This window comes from Sinocyclocheilus anshuiensis, unplaced genomic scaffold, assembly GCF_001515605.1.
Source record: "Sinocyclocheilus anshuiensis isolate Anshui unplaced genomic scaffold, SAMN03320099.WGS_v1.1 scaffold1318, whole genome shotgun sequence".
Classification (NCBI taxonomy): domain Eukaryota; kingdom Metazoa; phylum Chordata; class Actinopteri; order Cypriniformes; family Cyprinidae; genus Sinocyclocheilus; species Sinocyclocheilus anshuiensis.
The window spans coordinates 572,625-595,956 of record NW_015557160.1 but is presented as its reverse complement, the minus strand read 5'-3'; the positions used below and the strand labels follow the sequence as shown (position 1 = coordinate 595,956).

General features: G+C 37.2%; 2 protein-coding genes across 4 annotated transcripts in view; both read left to right on the top strand.

Moving 5' to 3' along the window:
• LOC107678304 (E3 ubiquitin-protein ligase Hakai-like) overlaps positions 1 to 9,584 on the top strand; it is a 12,077-nt gene extending 2,493 nt beyond the window's left edge. Inside the window, exons 1-6 of one of the 3 annotated variants that reach the window (XM_016473528.1) lie at positions 3,457 to 3,521; positions 4,398 to 4,556; positions 5,240 to 5,340; positions 5,493 to 5,576; positions 5,667 to 5,740; positions 8,315 to 9,584. In XM_016473528.1, coding sequence (XP_016329014.1) covers positions 3,509 to 3,521; positions 4,398 to 4,556; positions 5,240 to 5,340; positions 5,493 to 5,576; positions 5,667 to 5,740; positions 8,315 to 9,278 — 1,395 coding nt within the window. In that variant the 5' untranslated portion in view covers positions 3,457 to 3,508 and the 3' untranslated portion in view covers positions 9,279 to 9,584. Of the gene's footprint in view, positions 1 to 3,456; positions 3,522 to 4,397; positions 4,557 to 5,239; positions 5,341 to 5,492; positions 5,577 to 5,666; positions 5,741 to 8,314 lie in introns of those variants that run through there. The other 2 variants (XM_016473529.1, XM_016473527.1) reach the window with 2 other exon arrangements.
• Positions 9,585 to 11,335: 1,751 nt separating this feature from the next.
• Positions 11,336 to 23,332, top strand: part of LOC107678303 (cadherin EGF LAG seven-pass G-type receptor 1-like) — a 49,138-nt gene continuing 37,141 nt past the window's right edge. The window contains 1 exon segment of the mRNA XM_016473526.1: positions 11,336 to 14,960. Within this exon segment, the coding sequence (XP_016329012.1) occupies positions 11,477 to 14,960 (3,484 nt within the window). The 5' untranslated portion in view covers positions 11,336 to 11,476.

Below are 23,332 nucleotides of genomic sequence, written 5' to 3'. Positions count from 1 at the left end.
GGTGTATGACATCAAAATACCTCGAGAGCATTTTGAAAGCATAAGGAACCGTCTGTATGGTATTTTGATGTCATATATAGAAATCCTGGCCAGGACGCATCCTGGGAAAATGGCACATATGGTCACCCTAACATAGCGCAGATGCTACAGAACACAGTTAGCTGACTAGTTGTATAAGATTGTGTGCTACGCTAATATATTACTTCACAGGCATTACTGGCTTGTACTTTTACATCCATAATATTATAAATTAACAGTTTATTGCTGGTCTGTGGTTTTAAACTGCTGTATTTTTTAAAGATTTCATATTATTTTAAGGTGATCTTAAAGGGTACACTACTATGAAAATCACACAGTTTAAGTGTGACATCAATAAGAAAAAGTATAATTTCATAGATATTGTTAATAGTAGTTGTTCATAATAAAATATGTATGACCTACTGGGCATCATACACTTACCAAGTTTAAAAACTGTCCATCATACATGAAACAACGTGTTCTAAAATCTGCTGAAAATATCAAACATGTTTGATATCCTCCGACTGGATGGAATCAAAGTCTGAAGCTAAAAAAACAGAGTCTGTGATCATCATACACTACGTGATTTTCTATGGAATCAGTTGACTCATATCTGCAGACTGGCTCTGACCTTTGGCAACTAGCATCAACTTCTCCAGACTGTAAATCGGTGGAAAATCGGGGCAAAAATCGTGTAGTGTATTCCAGCCTTAAGAGACTACATAAGTTGACGTCCATTTATAAAGAGTCTTCATAATGAGGCTAGTTTCTGTGTTCATCCCCGTGAATGAAATGTTTTATTGGTTTGTTTTATTTGGTTTTTTAATGTGGGTTACTTAGCTGAACGTGGACTAGTCTGGATGTTGCAATGTGTTTAAATGACATTTCATTATGAATATATAACTGATCGAATTGAATGCCTTGTTGCTTGATTTTTTATTTTTTTTTTGTGATTGACTTTGAAAAATGAAATGTGATTGAAAAATTCAATTATTCTTTAAAAAGGTTGTTTAAAATAAACAAGAATTTTTAATAAAACATGATGTGAGCTTAATGGGAACAGGGGTGTGCTTAAAGGGTACAAACATGTACCCATTAAGCACAGCCGGACTTTTTACATTTAATGATGTATATCTTAATTGAAATGCTTTTGTCATTTAAAATAAAATTACATATTTTTGTGTGAGAGATTAATCTTTTATTTTAACATAACTTTTTGTACTGAAACCAATATCTTGTGCACTAAAAATGTCTCAATGTAGATTTTGGTGAGCTTAATCGGTACGTTTACCCTATTTATAATCACAATTAAATTGCTTTCACAGAAAAATTGAGATTCGTTTTCATGGTGGCTGCCCTCATAATATCCGTAAGCCTTGTCCTCAAACTCCTGCAGATGGATCCTGAATTAACATTATCAGATTTAGTAGGTGAGTTACTAATATAAGGAGTATTTTATGTATATACGTATGTGCCGTATGTATTAGTTCTTTATAGTTTCTACTGATATATTATATATGTTTGTAAAACCCAGAAAGGTCAGTGGGGGGAGCAGCTTCTTACCAGTTGAAACCTGATAATCATAAAGATGATGGTAAGCATTTATTGAATAATCTGGTCCAGTACAGTGTAAAAAAAAATAAATAAATTAGGGAACACATTTAAGTCTCTGTTTCTGTATGTTTATCAGGTCCTAAAGGCAAATGTGGTCTCCCAAAACCATGTCCTGGAAATGATTATACCTTTAAGATTTACAGTGGCGCAACAAACATCATTGGACCACAAATATGCTTTGAGGGGAAAATGTAAAGGCTTTAAGTTGTCAAATTTACAATCTGTGCTTTTAATGAATAATTAAGTTAATGCCATAAGTTCTGTTTAACAGAATTTAAACTAGTTCTGCCATTTTGTTTTAGGATAATAGAGAAAGACACTCAAGGAAACCGACGAGGAATTAATATTGCTATTATCAATGGTAAGTATGTTGAGATTGGTAATTTTGCTTTAAAAAAAGCCAAATTAAAAAGGTACCATGTTTTGCTTTTATCTTCATTTTTATTATTATTATTTTGTTTGTTTTTGTTTTTTTGCAAACATGTTTTTCTTTTTGGATAACTTAGTTTTTTGAAAGCTTTTATCTTTATCTTATATTAATATGTATAACATAATATTTTTAGAATATTTTGTAGAAATATTGAAAGTTATTGTTCAGTATTTTCATAGATATAAATGCTAATTTTTAACAGTTCTTGTTTACTTATTAATACAAAATTCAGAAAAAACGGGTGAACACGTCAACACTGGCAGCTTCAATATGTGGAACGGAAGTATGTTGTATCTTTCCTTCGCTACACCATGTTGTTAATTAATAATCTTGCATTATAAATACTGATTTGCATTCTCAGTTCACATGTATGTAATCTTTTGTTGTTGACAGAGGTTGAGGAGCTGATAGAGTTTCTGAAGTCAATCGAGGATGGTTCTCTTGTGTTGATTGCCACTTTTGATGATCCAGCCACAAAGTAGAGTAGAATTTCTGTCTCTAGTTTCGTCATGTATGTATCATGGTGTTGTCTCATCATGTCATAATTTATATGGTTCCTTTATTATAGACTTAATGATGAAGCAAGGACACTCATTGCAGAGCTTGGCAGTTCATATATTTCCCAGTTGAAATTCAGAGATAACTGGGTCTTTGTGGGAGGGAAGAAAACCACAACCAAAATCTCTTTTGAGCAGGTAATGCTATTTCCAAATCCACCCATTTATGTGCTTAAGTTTATGCAATTAAAATACTTTTCAGGTCCATTAATTTAACTCACTTTTCTGTCCTTTTCAGCACATAAAGAATGACAGGGAAACCAATAAGTACGAAAGCTGGCCAGAAATTATCGAGTTGGAAGGTTGCATACCTCGAATAGACTGACTTTTCCTACAGTACAATTTGTTCTGCTAAATAATGCTTTTTAAATCAGGCACCAAGCTGAGCCACAATGCATTTCTGATGTGTTACATGATACTTCGGACTGTCCTAAATACAGAGTAATTCATTTTTGTCCAGAGGTTATCCTGGGCTTTTATAATATAATATAATTAATATAATATCAAATTTTATAAAAAATTTGTCTTGGTATTTTTAAAAATGTCATTGTAAGTTAAAAAATTGCAATTAACGTTATATTGTGACATTTGTATGTTCTATTTATGATATTAAATATATGTTGGTGTTTTGGTTTGTCTGTGTTCTTTATAAATAATTGAGTTACATTCTGTAAGTGGTTTTGTTTTTTTTTCACTACTTTTGGTGCTTATATAGGTGACGTTAATTAAAGCGTTGTGTTAAAAAAAAAAAAAAAAAGACACGACAAAACAGGCTAGGAAAATACAGGCTATGGGAAAACATCATATGCGTAAATTGTGCGCAACGTTGAACTCCAAACCACACGAAGCCACGCCCATCAGTTCATCGCAGGATGCACAGCGTCAAGTCATGGACCAAAATGGTGAGGTACAAGCTAATGTAACTTAAGTATTTTACTGCAGCTTTACGTTTTAAGTTCCCAAAATGTTTCCGAGTGAAAGGTAACCGGCTGCCAGTAAAGCCGCGAGCCCTTGGTGTCATTTATCCGTTTGTGTGTGTTGGCAGTAAACGCTTTTATTGGATGTATCCGACTAGCCGCTGACATGACCAAGTAGAGGAGTGCGCGTCCAGCAAGTGGCAGATTCAAATAAACGCAGAAAACATTCACATTAGAGCCCCAAAAATATTTTATAAACACTGTTATGCTCATTGGTTACTATGCAGTGTATATATACGGTATATATAAGCGTTATGGTTAAGACTAACTCTGCACTTGCTCTATAAGTTACTTCTTTTGCTTCTCCACTCTCTATTAAGCACTTTTTAATCACTGCTGAATAGCACAGGGGCAGTTGCATAAACTTAGTCACCATGTTAAGACTGTGTCTTAACTAGTTTGACCAACTAGCAGTTGCCAAGGGGAAATCAGTCTTACCTTTCCACTACAAATAAGACCAATCTACCTTTTCATAACTGAATTAAAAAAGTTATGACCAGTCTTAAAGAAAAAAAATAGATTACTAACTTTTTAAGACTAGTCTAAACAGTTTATGCAACCGGCCCCTGGTCTCACTTAGATTGTTATATGTTCCTTAATTTCATAAATTAGATTATGCTATTGTCTTTAGCAGTACTGTCTGTTTAAATAAATTTGTCCATTTCCTCCTCCTCTTATGAAGTGTTAATTTTTCATTTTCAATGTAGTATTAAATTGTGTATGTATAATCCATCAGTAACTTAATATTGTACTTGTTAATGTAGATTACATATTAATGACGACTTCTGTATTCTTTCCAAGACAATGACCTTCAAGGAACTGATGGTTCGGGATTCCTTGGAGGTCTTGATGTACGCAGACAGATCCCAATCAAGTTACTGTCAAAACAGACGGAAAGAGGCAAGCTACCCACCCGACCTCAGCGTCCCAACACTAGATTGCCTTCAAAAAGTGAAGAAGGTTGGTTTGCAAAAGAACGTTTTCATCTTGTCCACACTACATGTATATCTGATGTTCTTTCACATCTGATCTTTAGGCCTGTCTGTCAAATTCCAAGTGCTGAAATCAGATTTTTTTTTTTTTTTAATATCTGGTATATTTACATTGGCTGACCATCATAACAGCTTAAATTTATTGGTATCAGCTGATATACAGTTTATTTGTGCATGTTCTTTTATTTTACATTCATATTACATTTACTGTCATTTAACACTCACTTAAAGTTAATCTTTAAAAATGCTAATAATTTAACACTTTTTAAAAAAATATTTAGCAAATTAATATACATTTTTCATACTGTACATTATAATGTGACAAGTAAATTCAGTTGTTGCGTTTGAAATTATTGATTTTAGTTTTTAGTTTTTATCTTATTTATGCAAAATAGTATAGAATTTTAATAGTGGTAATTATTAGCCATAACGTGAAAATAATTATCAGCTTATAGCATTAGCCAGAATCATAATATCAGTCCATCCCTGTTTATTTGGACTATAATCAACTAAATGGATTTGAGTCAGATATGCCAATTAATCACATTTTTGCTCTGTTTGAATAAAACCATAGTGCTCATGTATAAATAGATTTTTTTGCCATATCTTATTTGTTTTTCTTTATTTATTAACTTTTTTTGTGATCTTCAGAGCCTTTCAGCTATGACCAAGAGGAAAGATTTGAGTGTAAATCTGGAGATGCTTATGGAAACCAGCGCAGATTCCCTCAGCCAATCTTCTGGGATTATAAGGTTACACATTTATCATCAAATAATTACAACAAATTAGAAGATATTTTTAACAGTAATTTTGTAATAAAGCAAATATTTAATACAATATTTAAATATACAGTATTTGAATTTTTAATAGCATATTTATAAGTGAAATCTGCGTTTTTTCTCAGCTTAACTTGATAGGAGTAAAAGATGACACTCCAGTTCATTTTTGTGACAAGTGTGGTCTGCCCATAAAGATCTATGGGCGAATGGTAAGAAGGATGTTCAAGTCCCTAAAACACTCTTTATAATGCTGGAGATCTTTCATTGAAAAAAATAAAAATACTTCTTGTTTCCCTCAGATTCCCTGTAAGCATGTGTTCTGCTATGACTGTGCAGTGCGCTATGAGAAGAAATGTGACAAGATGTGCCCTGGGTGAGTTTTCTTCTAAACAGTTTGTTTAAAGTCGCATGAAACGGAAGTTGTGGTAGTCTTTTCTTCCCTGTTGTTACATATATCTGAATGCAATAGCTTCTAGAATGAGAAAAAAAGGGCGGGACTTGATTTGGAATTCACCGGTTGCCAGGAGTTTGATTGACAGGCGATCTGACCAATCATAATGCCGAATCCACCATTTTGTCAGACAAACAAATCAAACAGGAGAGTTAGATTGACATCAGTGCACTATGGTGTATTGACGACATTCTGAGGCTGAGACAGCATAACTCTGATGATCATTCATGTTTATTTCATGCTGTAACTAGTAGTAAAGAGGAAGAGAGGTTCATGTGCCGCATGAACTGAGGCGATTGCATTCTCACGCTGCCATCACGCAGTGAAAAATACATAGCAGAGCAATGCGCTGACAGACAAGACAGAGCAGGTTACATTTAGAAGGAAACAAAGTCTCAGCTTTCAAATGTTGTCATTATTTAAGAGATTCAAACAATAAATACCATTTTGTGGCTCTTTAATATGACAGATCACTGTAGCGCCTCAGTTCTGCAGTTCAAATGTGAATTGATCTCTTCCTGCTAGTTATAGCATGAAATAAAGGCAGGTTGTCTCAACCGCGGAAAGACGTCAATACACCATTTTCAAGTTTGACTCTACTGACATTAATCTACTAGCTCTCCAGTCTGGTTTGTTTCTCGGACTAAATGGAGGAATCAGCATTATGATTGGTCAGATGATCAGATCGCATGTCAGTCAACCGGCGAAGGGTGCTAAAATGCCCCTTTTTCAAGTCTTGCATCATGAAGAGAAGAGATGTCGTTGAGAGGGGGAGGGGAGGTTAATGTTTTTGATTAAAGATTTCAAGTGCAAATGAATCAAAAAAATTAGAATTCCCAATTTTGCTTTCATGGTGACTTTAAGTGGATTGTATCTTGTTCTTGTCATGAAACAGTGTTTGTCCCTGATATATACTGTAAAGTGTGAATGGAGGTAGTTTTGTAAATTCTTCTTAATGTTGTCTGTGGGATGCAAGCAAATCTGAAAATTTTAGTATGTTCTGTTTCCTTGGTAATGTCTGTAGGTGTTAGAATAAGAGGATGTGGTTCAGATGCACATGCTTGTCTTAAACATCCAGGGTTGTTGTGGGAGTTGTGCTATTAAGAGTACCTATTTCTATACATAGAGTGGACAGATGTTCATTTTGATATGAAAACAAGACTCATTCAGAAAGATTTTCTTTATCTCATCCTGAGATTCATTATCAGCTTATTATAGCATTGTAATATCGTTTTATCATAAATCATAATTTGTTAAATAGAATGTTTAATTTCCAATGTTAAGTGTTAGTTGATAATATTGAAAGCAGTTTAGTTTTGATCCACCACTTACGTTATAGGCTCATTGTAGTCTGGCACATTGATGTACTGTAGAATTCAACTGGTGTGTGCTCACAGGTTTGTCTCTATCAACTATTATGTGGCGATTTTGAATGTGGCTCATCCAGACTAGTTTGTTGTTGTGAGTATTTTACATAATGTAAAGCAGCAGTTTTGTACTGATGCCAGACGTCTCATTTATTTGTTATGTCTAATGTTATTTTTTTGGTATTGCGACCATGAATTTTCACATAAAAAAACAAAAATAATGAAATGTAAACTGTTTAATTCAATATTTTTTTAATTCACTGGATTATCAACATTAGGCATTATTATGTGGTTATGTATATAACATAATAGTTGTAAAACATTTTTAGGTTGAATTTCCAGCAGATGTCATGATATTTACAGTTTTTCAGATTTTTCCACACCATGATTTTAGTATTAAATTACTTTTAGTCATAAGTTTTGACTAAAACATTTTAGTTTTGGGCAATATCGACATAAATCTTTTTTGTGCTATATATATATAATTTTTATTTTTTTTTTAACCGAGAACATACATTTAAAAAATTGCATTTCTAAGCTGTGTTTTAATTGGTTGATGTGTATCATTTGTGTCATCTAATGCTCCCCTAAAATAATAATAATTTCTAATTTTATAGTTTATAATTTAATATAATTTATTTAATTTAATAACACTACTAAATGTAAAATTTACCAAATCTCAAACACATTATGATGTTGTGATGCCTAAATTCACTTGTAGCATTTAATTGATTGATTTTTTTTTTTTTTTTATCTATACAAAATATTATAAAAATTGGTCATTTGTCAGTTATTAGCCATAACATAAAAAAAATTGCCTATTGCATTAGCCAGAATTTTAATATCAGTGCATAACTGTTAATGTGGTTTATTTGCTGTTTGGCCTTCACAACAAAACAGATTTGAGTCAGATACCAATAAATCAGAAATTTTGTTCTGTCTATCTTGTTCAATAAATTATATGGATTTATGCTGATTTTGTCCAGAAACTTTGACTAGGGTGTTTCTAAACTTTTGGAGGGCAATGTAAATGGCAGGTTTTTCTTGATATAAGTATCTCCAGATCTAAATAGAAATTAGAGTAATATGTGTATCTAAGTCCACTTCCCCTACTAAATCTTAAGTTCAGTTTGTCCCTCTACAGCTGCTCAGACCCGGTCCAGCGCATCGAGCAGTGCCATCGCGGTTCCCTCTTCATGTGCAGCATCGTGCAAGGCTGCAAACGCACCTACCTCTCACAACGAGACCTGCAGGCCCACATCAACCATCGCCACATGAGGGCCAGCAAGACTGGATCCGCTCGCCCGGATCCGCCACACCCAGCGCTGGCCTCCAACCCACCAGACCGCTTCCGATTACCGCCGCCACACCTGGCTAAAACACACCCTCTCGTTCCTCCCCCACTGCAAGGCCACGATACCTACAACCATCCACCTCCAGCCTCGCCCTCTGATCTGGGACCCTCCCCACGGCCCCTCCCCCCGGAAACCTTCCGAATCGCCACAGTAACTACACGTAAGCATAGCAACCTCATCACAGTACCCATTCATGATGACTCTGGGACCTCAGGTCCCTCCCCCCGTGAGCCACACCCACAGACCCCTCCTGGCCTGCCTCCACACCATCACCCTGGCGATTACACCAGCCAACCAGTGGTGTCCCATCCGCATCACATCATGCCTCCACCACAACAACCACATTACGGGCCTCTAGCGCCCCTACCGCCCCCTCTCAGCATCCCCATTCAGCACCCGCCGCAGGGCTCAGCCACACCTCACATGGTTTACAACCAAGCACCTCCCATGTCAACACCACCTCCACCCGGACACATCATCAGCCAGCTGCCACCCTACATGAATCACCCTCCACCTGGTCCGATTACCCCGGTCAGTGCACACCACTACAACCCAAACTCGATGCCACAGGACCAAGGCACTCTTAGCCCACCTTTTACCCAACCAGGTGCCATGAGCCCAGGGATGTGGCCCAATCCCTGTGGCCCTCATCCGCCCCGTATGCAGGGGCCGCCACCACAGGGACAGATGCCAGGGCCTCACCACCCCGACCAGTCACGATATAGACCGTATTACTAGTAGCATCCTGGCTTTGTCGGCTCTATCAGACAGTTTGACCATAGATGGTAAACCATAACTAGTCAGAAACAACACTAAGCTACCTGGGCTGTTTGTCTTCACTGATAACTTAATATGATGATCTCCATTACTGGCGATTTTGTACTAATGTCCTGCATTCAGGGAGGTTCCATGGAATAATGAATAGTTGAGTGAAAAAAAAACCCAACTTTTTGTGGTTGGAAGAATTTAACAGAATTTTGTTTGAAACATTTACATAATGTACCCAACAACTGCAATAAATGAAACTTGAATTCTATTTAGATTTTTGGTTTGACATTCATTACTTTTGGGCACAAAGATTGAAGCTAGTTAAAGGGATAATTTGCCCAAAAATTGAAATTCTGTCATTTACTCACCCTTATGTCATTCCAAACCTGTATGACTTTTTTCTTATGTGGAATGCAAACTAAGATACTCGGGAGATATTTTGGCAGAATTTAAATTATTGGTGAACTATCCCTTGAATAATTGTAAATTGGGTTTATAAAGGCTGGAATACATTGCATAACTTTTGCACCAATTTACAGTATAGACGAGTGCACACTATTTGCTGAAAGTCAGAGCCAGTTTGCAGATTTGAGTAGACAGATTTCACAGAAAGTCTTGTAATGTATGATGGTCGCAGATTCTGATTATTATTTTTTTTTAGCCAGTTGGAAGATATCAGACATTATTTTGAGCCGATTTTAGAACACATTTTGTTTTCATTAGTCATGCATCTCCTGGTAATGAGACGCGTGTTTCTGCATTAAGTTGTTGTGTTCAGAATGACCTGAAAGTCTGTTGGCATGTGATCCTCAGTCATGTAGTGTATGATGTATGGTTCTTCCCTTTATAACCATTTACAAAGTTAGCAAGTATATGATATTTGTATAAAAATCTGCTTTTAAAAGTTGTGTACTGTAATCCAGGCTTAAGTCAATATTCATCAAAATTCAGCAGTATGTGAAGAAATACTGTGTTTAGAGCACATACTATTGGTTATGCTGAGAAAAAAACACATTTGTAAATGTTTGTGTATTTTTTTAAACTTCAGGTTTTTTTTATGAATACATATTATTTCTTAATGCTCAGAAAATGTATATTCCTGGCCACTTTCCAATTTTTTCACTTTTTTTTCCTTATCAACCATGATTTGATGGGTAATGTCTCCAGAAAGTTAAGCAACTGGTATATCAAATAAATGATTGTAGACTAATTTAATTGATTTAGTCATTTTCCCCCAGTTACTTTGGGACCAGTAAGGTAAAAGTCATTTGGCATCAAGTAAGTTTCTCTCAAGTTCTGACTAGCAGAATAACCACAGCCGTGATTCATCACATTCAACTATGGGCATCTTCCTCTAATGTTCTTTTTGTCTTCATTTTTTGGTAACAGTAAGTCTATTGTTCTATATTTTAAAAAACAACTCGTGCAATATTTTCTTACTGTGTGCTACTGTGCTATTTATCTTTAAAATAATTGTCAGTTTGTTTGGGATGTTATTTAAAACCATGTTATTCATACATTCTTAGATGTGGCATACTTTTTGTGGCCGCTGTATGCAAACCAAAAGATGTAGAGGTGGTGAGAGTTGTTACTAAATAACTAAAGTATCCACAAGGGGGCGTACAGTACTCAACCAAGACTAACCCTAGATCAGCTGCTACTATCAAACTAAACCCTGTTTTTCTCTTATGTGGGTAAATTCCATTTCTTGCAGTTTTATAGTTTCCTCGGGATACACAAAAGGTATTTCAGCACGTTTTCACTGTTCAGTAAAACAGATCAATTAAAAAGTATATGTACAAAAATACAGGTGTATTTTATTTAATGTTAAATGTATTGGACTAATAATATTCTAATTTTAAAATATTGTGAAGGTTGTACATAGAGCTTTTCGGTTGAAAGAATGTAAGCTTTTCGGTTGAGCTCATTGGATATTTCAAAATCACAATGCAGGAGTAGGTCCATGCAAATTGTTGTGGGATGGGAGAGAGAAGAGCCGTTTTACTCATTTAAACTTATCAGTGCAGCTCTCTGGTCCCTGCTGCTCTGCACAAAAACATGCCTTGACCCAATGTGCACTTCCACGTTACAGGAATGGTTAGAATTTTGCGGACTGCAGTCGTTCTGGATCGTTTGGACTAATATTCCCAATGAGATGCGCCTGAGCCATGGAATTACCAGTGATATGGATGTGCTTTGGATTACTTACTCATCTCCCAACGTTTGAATGCTTGGATTTACATCTATCGGGATCCCTCCAGCCTGGTGCAACACTGGCAAATGTATCAATCGGACCAGAATGGACGTACAGACTCGACAGAAGTCTCACAGATAAGTCTTTACGACACTTTCTGAAGATTGGGAGAAGTGATGGGCTGCTATCAGTCGCGCGCAAAATTGACTGCACTCGTTTACCGAGAAATCCCGTTCGACTATATTTCCGGATTAAATCACTGCTTTCGGAAAACTTTATACTGCTTCATTTCAATACATTCGTGCATGGTCAGAACTGCTTCATCAAATACAAAATAAAAAATCTTAATCCAGATGCCTATATGTATCTATTGACTGGGTATGAAACATGTTTTTCTTTGGATTCCTTACCCATACATATTTACGAACGTTTGCCTGTATCCATGCAGAATCCCCAAATGTTTCGCGGTAGGTGCGTGGAGAAACACCAGCGGCGTGTTATTTCCCTCACAGGCGCGAACCTCTGTTTACCTCATAAGCAGCGAGATGAGGCAAATTTGCTTTGTTTAATGCCTAATTCGCTGAATAGCTCTTTATTTGTAGGTGTTAAGTTACATTTAAGAAGAGAACACACTCGAAGTGAACTAGACCCGTGGGCTAAACGTCAAAAAAGAAACGTGAACTCCGCTCTTCAGTTTCAGCTCCCAAACTACCAGGTATCAGTGCCAGAGAACGAGCCCTCAGGAACGCGAGTCATTACCCTCAAAGCGTTCGACGCCGATGACGGAGACGCCGGTGTTATCGAATACGATATGGAAGCTCTTTTTGACAGCCGCTCTAACAATTTATTTCAAATTAACCCTGAGACGGGAGGTATAACTACTCTACAGCCTCTAGACAGGGAAGTTAAAGACACTCATGTGTTTAAAGTTACTGCTATTGATAGGAGAACCCCGAAAAGATCAGCTATCGCGTACCTCACTATTACAGTCAGTGATACTAACGACCACACTCCGGTTTTCGAACAGAATGAGTATAGGGTTAGTATTCGAGAAAATGTTGAAGTAGGCTTTGAAGTGATGACTATTAGGGCTACAGACGGAGACGCGCCTTCTAATGCCAATATGATTTATAAGATTGTGAACGATGATGAGGTGAATACTTATTTTGAAATTGATCCAAGGAATGGGTTGGTCAAAACCAGAGTCAGACCAGACAGAGAGGTCAAATCCCAGTATAGGCTTTTTGTTGAAGCTAACGACCAGGGCAGAGAGCCTGGTCCACGTACCGCCACAGCCACGATGCACATTTTTATAGAGGACGAGAATGATAACTACCCTCAGTTCAGTGAGAAGCGATATGTAGTTCAAGTTCCTGAAAACATAGCCGTGAACTCTCAAGTGGCTGTGGTAAAGGCTACGGATAAAGATGCTGGAAATAATGCGAAAGTGCATTACAGCATTATAAATGGGAATATAAAGGGCCAGTTTTACATACACTCCCCTACAGGAGTCATTGATATTATCAGCCCTCTAGATTATGAGATAATAAGAGAATACACACTCCGAGTGAAAGCACAAGATGGAGGACGGCCACCTCTTATTAATGGCACATGTATGGTTGTAATCCAAGTGTTGGATGTTAATGATAATGCCCCCATGTTTGTCAGCACACCCTCTCAAGCCTCAGTGTTAGAAAATGTTCCTGTAGGTTACTCTGTGTTACACATCCAAGCTATCGATGCTGATTCAGGTGACAATGCTCATTTGGAATACAAGCTAACCGATGCATCACCTAGTTTTCCGTTCATTATCAACAACAACACCGGATGGATTACGGTTAGTGCTGAGCTGGACAGGGAGACTACAGAGTTTTACAATTTTGGTGTTGAGGCCAGAGACCGCGGGGTTCCTACAATGTCATCTTCAGCGAGTGTAAGTGTCACTATACTAGATGTAAACGACAATGTCCCAACCTTCACACAGCACTTGTATAACCTAAAGGTCAATGAGGATGCAGTTGTGGGCACAAGTGTGCTTACGGTCACTGCTGTAGACAGGGATGTAAACAGTGTGGTCACATACCAGGTATCCAGTGGGAACACACGGAACAGGTTTGCCATCACCAGCCAGAGTGGAGGGGGACTTTTTACTTTAGCGCTACCGCTGGACTACAAGCAGGAACGGCAGTATCTCCTAAAAATCACTGCCTCAGATGGTACACGCCAAGACACAGCTCAAATCTTCATTAATGTGACTGATGCCAACACCCATCGACCAGTATTTCAAAGTGCCAACTACCAGGTTTTAGTGAGCGAGGATCGACCTGTAGATTCCACCGTCGTGGTCATCAGTGCCACTGATGAGGACACTGGTGAAAACGCCCGCATCACTTATGTAATGGAGGACAATGTGCCACAGTTCAAGATTGATCCTGACACTGGTGCCATCACGACACAGATTGAAATCGACTATGAAGATCAGGCATCCTACACGCTAGCCATCATTGCCCGAGACAACGGCATCCCCCAGAAATCAGACACAACCTATGTAGAGATCATCGTTCTTGATGCCAACGACAACGCACCCCAGTTCCTCCGGGACATCTACCAGGGAACAGTGTTTGAGGATGCACCGGTATACACTAGTGTACTCCAGGTATCTGCTTCAGACAGAGACTCGGGATCTAACGGTCGACTCAGCTATACCTTTCAGGGAGGGGATGATGGTGAGGGGGACTTTTTTATTGAGCCTTACTCTGGGATCATCAGAACGGCCCACAAGCTTGACAGGGAAAACGTTGCAGTGTATAGCCTCAAGGCGTTTGCGGTGGACAAAGGAGTGCCCCCTCTCAAAGCAGCTGTGGACATTCATGTGTCCGTGCTGGACATAAACGACAATGCCCCTGTGTTTGAGAAGGACGAATTGTACTTTTACGTAGAGGAAAACAGTGCAGTAGGATCCACTCTTGCTCGTATAAGTGCCACAGATCCAGATGAAGGTACCAATGCCCAGATCCTCTACCAGATTGTAGAGGGCAATATTCCTGAAGTCTTCCAGCTTGACATCTTTAGCGGAGATCTAATTGCCCTTACTGACCTCGACTTTGAAACCAAGATGGAGTATGTAATAGTGGTCCAGGCCACTTCCTTCCCACTTGTCAGCCGGGCCACTGTACATGTCCTCCTAGTAGATGTCAATGACAATGTCCCCATTCTGCAAGATTTTGAGATCATTTTCAACAACTACATCACCAATAAGTCCAGCAGCTTTCCCACAGGAGTTATCGGGAAGGTGCCTGCTCGTGATCCAGATGTGTCTGACAAGCTCCTCTACACATTTGTTGAGGGAAATTATCTCAACCTGCTGATTCTCAACCAAGACACTGGGGAGCTAAAGCTGAGCAAGGACTTGGATAACAACAGGCAGCTCGAGGCCACAATGAGGGTGACGGTTTCAGGTGAGACTCACATTATGCACATGATACCACATTATTTGGCCACAGTTTCTCATTTGAAAAACGGTCCATTATTTGGTCAAAGATTGTGTTCAGTATTTGAGTGATTTCCGAAATCTGCTTTGCAGGTTGCCTTGCCATGGTAGAAGTGGATTTGTGAGAGCTTTATTCTTTTCACACTGTGTTAATTGGTTTTCTTTGATACTCTTAGTGATAGTGATCTGCCTCCTTGTGTGCTGTCTGGTGTGCTCTTCTCTTCTCTTCTGCTGGGTTATGAGTCCCTGAATCTTTAAGTTATTTTTATAGCTTTACTGTGTCTCTTTTCATGCTCAGTAGTATTTGTTGGCGCTCTTTAGTGAGCATATCCATGGCAACAATTATCACGCTTAAAGTTATTTATTTGCAGCCATTCTGAATTGGCCATCAGTTTAAACATTCTTGTCTGCAATATATTATTCAATGAATGTGAGATTGTTTTAAAGCCTGTTTACACCTTAGAGTAAAAAAAATCCCCACAATACCTCATAATCACAACTTTATTTCTCCCAATTGTGACCTTTATTACAAAATGTGACCTTACGTACCAATGTGATTTTTTTATCTACCAATTTGACTTTATATCTTACAACTGCAACTTTATATTTCATAATTTGATGTGACCTTTTAAACAGCTGGACTTTTTAAACTCTTTCATAGTCTCTTCTACCCCAGTACAGCAGCTGTGGTTTGATAGTAAGATGTAATTATGTCTAAATTGCTTCTCTCCAGCCATTTTCATATTAACTGTTGCTGATCTTCCCCCACATTCCTCAGATCCTTACATCCTAGAACATATTCCCACTAACAACTATCATGCACATACATGAATAAAAGTTAGTCAGCCCTTCTCCCTTTCAATCTCGGGACAAATCAAATGTCATTCTTACCTGTCAGGTTTGTTCATTTCATGTACACTTTCCCAGGAGCCAAAGCTTACAGACTGTCCTGCCTATTAGACAGTGACTGATCATGTGTCAAAGGAGGTTTCGACTTGACTTATGATTTCAAGTTAGTCTTTATTCACATTCTGCATCCCCAAGCTGTAACATGCCCCTCGGTTAATTTAAGAAAAAAAAAAAAAAAAACTAAATAACTGCAATCCATGCATAAGTTGAAAACCATGTTACATGTTTCAACAAGATATCACGTGATATCAAGATTAGAAATTATGTCCATGGAGTGATAGCTTTTCATAGATTCACAGTGACAAAACTTGTTTGTCTCGTATAAGATGTCACATATGACAAGAAAATGTTGGGGATTAATTGAAGATCCTTTAAAACTTCTACATAGGCTGGGTACAGGTAGAGTTTGTTTTGTGTTGTTTTGATTATTTTTGTTTAATGGTTGTCACAGCTTACAGAGGATCGGGATCAGCCAGATAGCAAAGATGCCCCTTTATCATGTGGTTCCAGTGACACGCTGCCACTTAATTTGATTCTCAGAAATGCCACGTGTAGCTGCTTAGTGGGCAGACAAATAACTTCCTAGTACACAGTGACAACAGAGGGAGAACACAAACATTTCTCAGAGCAGCGTACTGTATATATATATATATATATATATATATATTATACACACACACACACACACACACACACATATATATATATATATATATATATATATATGCATCTTTTTTAATTTGCCATTTTTAAAGACCAATTACATTTAATAAATATTTATTTACTATAAATAATGTTTTAATATAAAAATATTATTAAATCAATTACAGATCTTTTATTAGATATAAATTATTTTGTAAAAATGCTTCAAATTAGTTATAGAAAATTAATACAGAATTTTAATGTAGGACCATTGGCAGTTATGTATTTAAAATAAATAAATAAATTATGAATATGAATATGAAAAAATATGAACCAATATGTTTGTAAAGAATTTCCTTCCACAATTCCAATTTGGCCATTTGTCAGTTCCTTTCCAAATTTGAGTTAGTCTTTATTCACATTCTGCATCCCCAAGCTGTAACATGCCCCTCGGTTAATTTAAAAAAAAAAAAAAAAAAAAACTAAATAACTGCAATCCATGCATAAGTTGAAAACCATGTTACATGTTTCAACAAGATATCACGTGATATCAAGATTAGAAATTATGTCCATGGAGTGATAGCTTTTCATAGATTCACAGTGACAAAACTTGTTTGTCTCGTATAAGATGTCACATATGACAAGAAAATGTTGGGGATTAATTGAAGATCCTTTAAAACTTCTACATAGGCTGGGTACAGGTAGAGTTTGTTTTGTGTTGTTTTGATTATTTTTGTTTAATGGTTGTCACAGCTTACAGAGGATCGGGATCAGCCAGATAGCAAAGATGCCCCTTTATCATGTGGTTCCAGTGACACGCTGCCACTTAATTTGATTCTCAGAAATGCCACGTGTAGCTGCTTAGTGGGCAGACAAATAACTTCCTAGTACACAGTGACAACAGAGGGAGAACACAAACATTTCCTTTCCAAATTTGAGTTTGAATTGGAAGGAACTGACACTTTATTAAATGTGCAAAAAAAAAAAAAATTGCATTTCATTTCAATCCAAAACATTGTCATGTTAAGCTCTCTGAGTTTCCTTCCACTTGGCTTCCACAAAGTTTTTAAATCAGCCAGCCATTACCATTCAAGCTTTTTCTTTAATGCTGGAAAAGAAATGTTGGATACACATGATGTATTGTGCTTATGTGACATATCTAAGGACAGTCCTTTTATTCCGTACATTTTTTCACTGTGTTAATATAAATGCAGTTTTAAGTAAGTACACTGTAAGTTTTTTAAATCTTAAGTATTACACGTACAATATATGAAGCATCGCAGATTTCTTCTCTTTCCCAGCATAACGCCTCATCTTTATTACTAGTTATTTTGCATCATTTTACGTTCAGTCAATAAACTTGACTCAACCCCAGGCGTGCATTGCATTCATAACAGTTTGTCAAGATAACGTCATCAGCGTTATCTAGAGTGCTTCTGGATTTTGAGCTCAAAATAATAATTCGATATCTAATTTGAGAGAGTGAACTGCCAGGAAAAGACCATCTGTGCTTAATTATTCAGCCGAACTTTTGATCTACAGTTTTATTTTAAAGGTAGGGCACCTCTCATAATCTTTGATCTTTTCATCTTTATCTTTTGAACCTTTGATGTGTTTCATCCATCCCCTCTTCGTCTAAGTGAAATCTCATGTGGCGGCTGATGCAAAGCGTGTGGCGCACACATTTCTCCAGTTAATGGCAGCGCATATATCTTCATCCTTATTGCGGCACATTCTAAATCTTCATGTATGGAATCTTGATCTCATATCAGCGTTTCTAAGCATAATTTCTAAGGAATCTGTGAACTTCAGAGAAAAGCAGAGATCAAGCTGTCAGGTCACTTTTAATGCTGACATGGACCAGGATTAATTTCCGTGCTGGAAATATGCAGGTTAGTGCTGCTTTGGTACCTGTTTTGGTGGTGCACCAAAACATGCTGGTCAGACAGCTTCACTAGACCAGAAGGTCCAAGAAAATCTTGCTGGTTAAGCTAGTTAAGAAGCTTAGTGGGGACCAGCATCCAAATCACAACATATGCTGGTCTTTTCAACTGGCTAACTTGCATTAAGCAAGCTGATCTCCTTCTAAATCCTCTGGTAATGGAACCGATGCATCCCATTGGGTTTCCTCATGGACGTTCATTGAAGGAAGTCTGATAAAAAGAGTTTTGAAAAGCTCTGCCTCTCTGTTGTTGTTGCCATGGAGAAGGGGGGAGCATTGTGGTGCTCTTGAGTGTTTTGCGCCAAGCTGGGGGTTGAAGCACGGGCCCCTTTTGTGAAGTGGGTTGAGAAGGAGGGTAGGGGGTGAAATGTGGGGGGCTTCTTAAATTCGAGGAGGAGGGAGGCATTGTCCACATGCAGATTTCTGTCAGTGAAGACAAAGCGGTTTGTGTGTTGAGACCTTAAAGGAAGGACACTGCTGAAAAAAGAGAGAGTGTTTTGCACTCACTTGGTGTCAGTCTGTGAAAGAGCAGAGATCAGACATGGATTAGAACAGTGACTGCAAAACTTGTCATTTATGCACAGTGTGTTGTGACTGGTGTTCCTGCATGACAGTAAAACAGTATTCTCGATCACATCACTTGCTTGAAGCAGACTTTTATATCAAAAGACAATGCGTGGTAATGATTGTAGAGTTGAGTTACTCATAAATAGAGCTTAGCAGTTATCTGTTCTTATTTTCTAGATGCAAGCGGAGGTGGTGGGCTAAAGAGAGAGCTCTCATAGCGCGCAGTGACTGTGCACAGGTTTGCAGGAGACAAGGTTATATAGAGGAACTAGTAATGAATGCGTGAAGCCGATTGGTTGGAGAAGATACAATTGAATGAACCAATCAGGACGCTAATAGAGTTTCATGGCTGAACTATTTATTTAACAAAGAGTCAGGAATGGTGTATGTAGGTTTTTCATTGGACTGCAACAGTACAAAGGGCAAACTGGGCGTTATCTTCTCTAGCGCGAAAGCTTTGCTACTGAATTCCTTCCTTATGAAATAAAATGATGATACAATCGAGGCCAATTCTTTATTCCATCTTAAGAATTTTATACAATTATTACAGCTCAGCCAATCCAGCGTTTCAAAGCTGAGCCAAAAATAAAATGCCTGTCATCATTTGCTCATGCTCATGTTGTTCCAAACCTGTATGATTTTTCATTCCTTTTCTTTTTTTGAGGAGTACAAAAAGAGAAGTTCAGCAGAATGCACACACTGCACTTTTACAATGAAAGCATACAGTGAAAAGTATCTGCCTGTCAAGCTTCAAAAAGGTCAAAAGATATTATAAACATGGTCTATATGACTTGTGCTACCATTCAAAAGTTTTTTTTTTTTTTAAGAAATTAACACCTTTTTAAGCAAGGATAGATTAAATTGATTAAAAGTGACAGTAAAGACGTTTGATTTGCTAATCAGATTTCTATTTCAAAATAAATGCTGTTCTTTTGAGATTTCAAAGAATCCTGAAAATAATTATCACGGTTTCCACAAAAATATTACTTTTTTTAATTTTTGCTGTATTTTTTGTGACTTTAATGAGTGACTTTAAGAGACTTCTTTCAAAAACATTAAAACATCTTACTGACCCCAAACTTTTAGAGTTCACAATTTTCATAGAGCTTTCAAATACTCAAATTCGACATGTTATGATAATTTTATGAGAAATTTAAGAGCCTATTGAACTATAATATTTTGATCTGTTCCTCACACAAAGCATATAGTGCAACATCAGAAGACATTTTGTGTTCCACAGAAGAATGAAAAAGGGTTTTAAATGACATGAAAATAACTAAATGATGACTTTTATTTTAGGTGAACTATTCCTTTAAGTTTTGATTTTAAGCCAAACTCAAGCAACTGTCGATGAGCTCATCTAATGCAGAGTAATGATGGCGGAAGCTTCCAGGTTATTTGGTGGCATCTGCATTTTACTGCATTTTTAAATAAAGGCTTTTAAAGTCTATAAGTTATTAATATTTTATATAAGTGCTCGAATCTCGAAGACCTCCGATAGATACTGCATAACCAAGCAAGCACCTTCCCATGTCTCTTGGCCTTGGGCGACGTTAACAGTGCTGCCCATAAAATCCACACCTTGCAGGGTTCCATTTCACTGCGCTCCCCTCTGTTTTATGTATGTGCTCGGAGGGATCAAAGCAGACCTGCCACCAATGATGTTAACAAGAATCACAACAGATTCATGAGGGAGGCCGGCCGAGGTGTGGTCTCCATTATCAGGCACTTAGTCCATGCACTCTGTGGAAAGAAGCTTTGCTCATTAACTTCTCAAAGTGCAACTCACCACATTCCACACAAGCCATGCCAGGGCAAAAGCTGTTAATAGGCCTGTGTGAAGCAAGAAACAAACAAACAAATTATTGAAACTATTTGAGCAACATAGAATGTTAATGTGGCATGCTGTCGATGACCACAGGGGGAAAAAAATCTTTAAGAAACAAATAAAATTTGTGTTTACAATAAGGATGCACAATATATTTGCACCATATCAGTTATTAAAAGTTTTAATCTCATAATTATTATGACTAAATATCTAATTTCAACTTTTTATATCATAATTTTGACTTTTTCTCAATTTGTACTTTTTATACCATAATTTCAAATTTTATATTATAACTCTGACTTGTTATGTCAGAATTTTTATCTCATAATTATGACTAAATATCTATACTTTTTATTTATTATGATTAAATATGTCAATATAGACTTTTTATCTCATAATTATGACATTCTCATATTTTCAACCTTTTATATCATAATTTTGTATTTTTATGACTTGACATGTCATACATTTTTATCTTACAATTATGATTTACAGTTTTTACTTATTAATTTGACTTGTGTAATTTTGACCTTTTGTCATAATTATGACTTTATCTCAATTTTGACTTTTTATGTCATAATTTCACATTTTAACTCTTACTATGTCGTAATGTTGACTTTTTATCTCATAATTATGATTTAGCATCTTTTCCTATGTGATGGAAATGGGATTTGATATTTTCAGAGGGGCACAGCTCTGCCCTCAATGCCTTGTGCACTCAGTAGCCCGTCTCTCTCAGCTGTGCTTATTGTGCGACAGGCACCAGTTGGCTTGGCTTCGCACATATTTAGGTCAGCCATCAGCCGTGATGTTGCTGTGGCCACTGCTGGTCTTGGCGTTGGCTAACTGATGCTTTGGCTGGAGATTTTTGTCAGTCTCTGCTACTGTTGCACCAGCCAACTGACAATCAGCTGTCTATGTTCTATATGCTTTTTGAGGAGTGTTTAAGGATAGATGACTGAAAAGAGACAAATAAGTCTGATGTGTTTGTATTCTATGTTTTGTATTCTCACCCCATGACACTCCATATTTAAAGCATTAGATCATCCAGAAATGTCAATGCTGTCATTATTTACACACACTCATGCTGATCCAAACCCGTATGGCTTTCTTTCTTCCATGGAACACAAAAGAAGAGGTTTAGCAGAATGTTCAAGTTGGTCTTTTCCATAAAATCAACAATAAATGTAGTCCAGCAGTCTCTGCATATTTTAAGTCTATTTTATTAAATCAGAATTGTTTCAGTGTTGGGTAAGTTACTCTAAAAAAGTAATGAATTACTGCCTACTAATTACATCTTCAACAGTGTAATTGCACTGCTGTACTAATTACTCACTCTCTAAAATGTATTGAATTACTTATTACTAATTACTTTCTAAATCCTATATCAACCTCGACCAGCTGAACAATACAAGGATAGACATGATGAAACTGCTTTTTTAATTCTTTCAAATAATAATATAAATTAAATAAGTTATTCTTGAACTGACTAAAGTATTTAAAGGGGTGATGTTGCTAAAAAGAACATTATTTTGTGTATTTGGTGTAATGAAATGTGTTTATGCGGTTTAAGGTTAAAAAAACACATTATTTTCCACATAATGTACATTATTGTTTCTCCTCTATGTCCTGCCTTTCTGAAACGCGTCGATTTTTACAAAGCTCATTGATCTGAAAAGCAAGGTGTGCTCTGATTGGCCAGCTATCCAGTGCGTTGTGATTGGCCGAATACCTCAAGCGTGTGACGGAAATGTTACGGCCCTTACCATACTGTGATGCCGTGTCCCGGCGCGATGAGACAACAACATTAAAACCCATTACAAACGAGGCATTTGTTGCATCCAGTGGGGACATAATTATGGATTATAATGACTGTATCGCGCCGCGTAAACATAAAACCATGTCTGCATTTGTGATCGGAGAAATGACAAACAACAAGCGCTATTCTACACTGCTCAAAACTCGCGTTTGAATCATCAGTGGCAAATTCTTTAAATATGAAAACGTACTTACAGACAGTGAGACAGTGAGTCAGAACAGCGTTTTTTTCGGCATTGTAGTCTACTCTCCCAGGATCAGGAAACAGTCCTCCATAAAATGCGCTGCACACATCTAAATATTTGGGTTGTACTGTTCTGGAACAGTGTTGTAAATACAACTTATCCACTAATTTCTAGTCGTGTCCTCTTTTGAAAGGCCAAACAAAGTATTTTCGCTTTCGCAATGAAACACACTGCATCTTCACAACATGGCGGCGGCGGTGACAGAAACAATAAAGTTACTCCTTCTTTCTTTGCGTGAATGTTTGGGCGGTGTTTTGCAAATCTTCCCACATCATGACGTAGACATGTGGGGGCGTGTTTAAACGAGGCGTTTTAGGAGGGCGTGGACCAGTCTTAACTTTTATAAAGAATATCTCTTTGGGTTTGAGACTTTAGTCTTTGCAACTTTA